The 4,296-nt window shown below is 51.9% G+C and overlaps 1 protein-coding gene across 1 annotated transcript; it reads left to right on the top strand.

Moving 5' to 3' along the window:
- The first annotated feature begins 327 nt into the window (after positions 1–327).
- Positions 328–4,025, top strand: LOC118581399 (von Ebner gland protein 1-like). The gene is made up of 6 exons (XM_036183469.1): positions 328–414; positions 861–997; positions 2,101–2,171; positions 3,041–3,151; positions 3,711–3,812; positions 4,000–4,025. Exons 1-6 carry the CDS (start codon positions 328–330, stop codon positions 4,023–4,025), a joined length of 534 nt encoding a protein of 177 aa, XP_036039362.1.
- Positions 4,026–4,296: the final 271 nt, after the last annotated feature.

The raw sequence follows: 4,296 nt of genomic DNA on the forward strand, positions 1-4,296 counted from the left end.
ACTCACCCCCAGGGGCTCCTGACATGGGAGGCTGCACCTCTAACTCAGATTCACTTTCTTGCCAGGACAAATCTGCAAGGAGCCCTGTCCCACCATACTTTGAGCTATGAGTGTTCTCTAGCAACTTCCAACAATGATGACATTTTATTTGGTCCACTGAAGACCTGGCCATGATGAATGGCCAGGAAGGGACTGGTCAGTCCTCCTTGCCAAGTTCCCTGGGGACCCAGGGCTGAGCAGTATAAAGGGCAGCTGAGTGGGGCCCCAGCACAGCCTCCTCAGCCTGCCAAGTGACTTGTTAGGCACCTGTGAACACAGACTGTGGAGATGAAGGCCCTGCTCCTGAGCTTTGGCCTGGGCCTTGTTGTGGCCCTGCAGGCCCAGACCTACCCTGCTGTGGAAGAGAGTCAGGATGTGAGGCAGAGATGGGCAGGGGCTTCATGGGGGTTTGTGACAGATGGGGGGGCTGAGGTTGACAGTGAGAGCCCCCATTCCTTCTTCATCTAAAGAGGCATCATTTTAGAGTGAGGTTTGAACCGCTACTCTGAGGAAATGTCAGACACAAGGATGGTCAGATGGTTCTGGGTACAGAGGGGCTGGAGGAGGTCAGAGTCCAGAGTCCAGCTCTCTTCACTATTCTCTGGGACTGCAGGGGTCTGTGATAGTGTCACACCTGCAAGGGTTGGAGACCACACCACTGTGGCCCTGGTAGAGCTAGTTTATTTAAGGGGTTGATAGAAAGGGAGCCTGGAATATGTTACATTTGTCCAAAACTTGGGAGCCAAGATAGAGGCAGGGGCTAAGGACTAGGGGTGGCCCTGGGGTCTACCTGAGTCCTGATGGGCAGGTGCCTTCTCCAGATGTCAGGAACGTGGTATGTTAAAGCTACAGCATCTGACAAGGAGATTCCTGACAAAAACCTTGACTCTGTGTCTGTGACTCTCATGACCATCAAGACCCTGGAAGAGGGCAACCTGGAAGTCAAGTTCACTATCCGGTGAGTGTGTGCCCACTAAGATAGTAGCATTCTTCTTGGCCTTTGATTCCCCACCCAGGAGAGCCAGGAGCCGAGCTGGGGTCCTGGGACAACAGGACCACTGAGGGGGCCTCAGCTTAGAGAGGACCATGTGGTGGTAGGTGGCCCAGGGAAAATATCTCAGCTGCAAGGGGCACCCATTTTCTATTCTGATGGGATATCCTTTGTCAGTGACCCAAGCCCTTAGAGAAGGCATTCACTCTCAGACCCAGTGTGAACATGCAGTCTGGTCTATTCACCCTCCAATGTGAAATTCTGCTTGGGAGAGAGGCAGAGCCTGGGATTTCAGAGTGAATGAGAATGTGTACAGGGCCTTACTGAGAAGGCTTATCAGGCTCCAAAGAGACACTGAAATCCCAGCCTGTTCCCACCTGTGTGATCTACCACTTGGGTGGCCATCACTGTGTGACCTGTCATCTGTGTGACCTCTTCTCTGTGTAGACTCTCACCTGTGTGGTCTCACACCTGTGTGAACTCCCATCTGTGTGGCTTCTGCCTTCATGTCTGATGTGACATTTGGTCTCCTGTCACCTTAGTGGCCCCTGAACAACATGGCAGTGTCTGTGCTGTCTTCATGGCATCTGACATTTGGGCAGACTCTGACCTGGCAGTTACCCTGGAGTCTGCCCTTTGTTCTTTCCCCCCAACCCCACTCACTGAAGAGTTCCCTCAACTGGCCAGGTGACACTGGTGGTAGGGTTGGTCCCTAAATATCTCCAGAGACAGAAGGTGAGCCACAGGGGCCACACAGCATGGATGTTAGGAAGGAAGGGCTTGCTTCAGACAGTGTCCACAGACCAAGTAGCTCAGGATCCCCGAAGGGAATGAGCAAGAGGCTGTCAGGGTGCAGCCAGCAGGGGGCATGACACAGAACCAGGCCACTGTGGGAGCCAGGGGATTGGAACATGTGACTCAGGAGGCCTGCTGGAAACATATTTGGGACTCAGTGAAGCCTGCACTCCCATGGCCCCCTTGGAAGCAGGCACCTGTAGGCCATGTTGTGGTTGCCACCAGGAGGGAAGGTGTGGCTGGGTAATGTGTCTCACAGACCTTCTGTCTTCCAGGCCTGCTGGACAGTGTCGAGAGATGAGCATTATCCTAGAGAAGACAGATCAACCTAACAAATACACAGCCTGTGAGTTCCTGAGCCTGTGAGGGCTGAACCCAACCTCCCTTAATACATGTGAGGCCAGTGTGGCTATTCCAGGGTGCCCCGTGGACAGAGAACCTTTACTTCTTGTAACCCTGCTAATACCCATGATCACTCCCATGAGTTTTCCTTACAGCTGGGAATAACTGCCACCAAACACTACATGGCGTGTGGCAGATTTGTCCCTAGAAAATAACTGGCTACACTCTTAGTTAGGGTTACTGATGCTGAGATGCAACACCATGACGAAAAGGAAGTTGAGCAAGAAAGACCTTAGTTTGTTTATATTTGCACATCACTGTTGATCGTCAAAAGAATCAGAACAGGGACTCAAACAGGGTAGGAGACAGGAGTTGATGCAGAGGCCATGGAGGAGTGGCCTATTGCTCTTCATGGCTTACTCACCTTACTTTCTTATAAAGGTGTCCCCACTCACAATGGTCTGGGCCCTCCTCCATCAATCACTAATTTAAAAAATGTTCTATAAGCTTGTCTACAGCCTGATATTATGGAAGCATTTTCTCAATTGGATTTTCCTCCTTTGATGACTTTACTTTGTGTCAAGTTGACATAAAACTAGTCAATATAACTGCACAGTGATGTCCCGTTGGCTATGGCTGACCTCATGGAGGGGGTCAGAAGAGGATGTATTTGGCTCCAGAGGCAGACTCTTCTATATGACACACAGAACTGGAACATGGCCATCTCCCATTTGTGTGGTTCCCATGGAAATGGAGGGTCCTTATAAATTGAGGCTCTGGGATGGTGGAGAACCTGGGTCAGGCAGACAAGAGTAATTGGGAGGGAGTCAGAGTTGAGAGGCATACCATACCTGTGTCACCATACCTCCACAGTTGAGGGCACTCAGGTGCTCTACATCATACCATCTGCAGTGGAGGACCACTACTTCTTCTACTGGGAGAGCAGCAAACATGGGTTCCGTTTCCGAATTGCAAAACTCATGGGTGAGTCCCATTGTTGTGAGGTGGACCAAGGGCTCATTGGGTGAAAGGGGCCTCACCACTGTGGGGTTCCAGCTGGAAGAAGGATAGAAACAGGATTCAGCATATAAAGGCCAGTCCCAATCACAGCTGGTGTCACTGTCCTTCTTGTCTGAAGATGAAGGCCCCAGAGTCTCCTGAGCTCTCTCTGCTGCTGGGCACTTGTCCACATAGAGCAGGGAGATAGCATGGAGCCCTCAGCCAAGGGTGACATACTCCTCCAGAGTGAGGTTGGTCACTCTGTTCCCAGCTGCCCTGAGAGAAACTCAGATAAGCTAAAGGTACAGTGCCCCTGTGTCTTCTAGGTCAGATGTTATGGGGGGGACAAATATGGTGTTCTGGTTCTCCTCCCCCACCTGGGCTCTCCTCTCTCACCCAGGTGTCTGGGTCATGTCTCTGCATGGGTGGGCAATGTCTCCCTTTTCACCCCAAAGAGTTGCTTAGTCCTCTTGGCTGGGAAGGAAATTCTACCAGCTCCCCCAGCTCTGTCCCTGACCCCCTGTCCCTCTCTTCTCATCTGTAGGTAGAGACCCTGACATCAACCAGGAGGCCCTGGAAGATTTTCAGAATGCTGTAAGAGCTGGAGGCCTCAACGCAGGGAACATCTTCATCCCCATGCAGAGTGGTAGGAAGCAAGCTATCTTGTTCTCCTGCCCCATGCAGGGAAGGCAGCCAGTCACTCAGGACAACAGGCTGTCTCTCATCCAGCTTTGTCCTTTAGGGGTGGGGGTCATGCTGGCTGATGGAGGGGCCTTGGCTTTCTGACTGAGTTCCCTGGGTCTTCTGAATCATGTCTTTTCTTTCTTGGACAGAAACCTGCCCTCTAGGAAGCAATTAGGGTAAGTGGCCAGTTTTGGGGGACACTTGAGGAAATCCTAGTCCTGGGGTCCACAGGGCGTCAGGACACTCTGTGTTCTAACCTTTGCCTACCTGTGAAGACAGGTACAGCCTGTGCTACCAGAAGGCACTCTACCTGTGGGTATTTGTTCAGGGTTCCTTCAAGGGTGTTGTGTCCTGAACACCAGGAATCTGCCCTTGCTGACAGTCTGCAGCTGGTTTGCAACTGGAGAGAATGGCCTCTGTGTGTCTCCCCTGCAGTTCTCTGCAGG

This window comes from Onychomys torridus, chromosome 4, assembly GCF_903995425.1.
Source record: "Onychomys torridus chromosome 4, mOncTor1.1, whole genome shotgun sequence".
Taxonomy (NCBI): domain Eukaryota; kingdom Metazoa; phylum Chordata; class Mammalia; order Rodentia; family Cricetidae; genus Onychomys; species Onychomys torridus.

What these genes read in the sequence shown, in the direction of transcription:
- LOC118581399 (XM_036183469.1), top strand. Translation starts at nt 328, where the DNA reads ATGAAGGCCCTGCTCCTGAGCTTTGGCCTGGGCCTTGTTGTGGCCCTG. An exon ending in ACCTAACAAATACACAGCCT is followed by an intron (nt 2,172 to 3,040) that starts GTGAGTTCCTGA and finishes ATACCTCCACAG; the next exon opens with TTGAGGGCACTCAGGTGCTC. An exon ending in CCGAATTGCAAAACTCATGG is followed by an intron (nt 3,152 to 3,710) that starts GTGAGTCCCATT and finishes TCTCATCTGTAG; the next exon opens with GTAGAGACCCTGACATCAAC.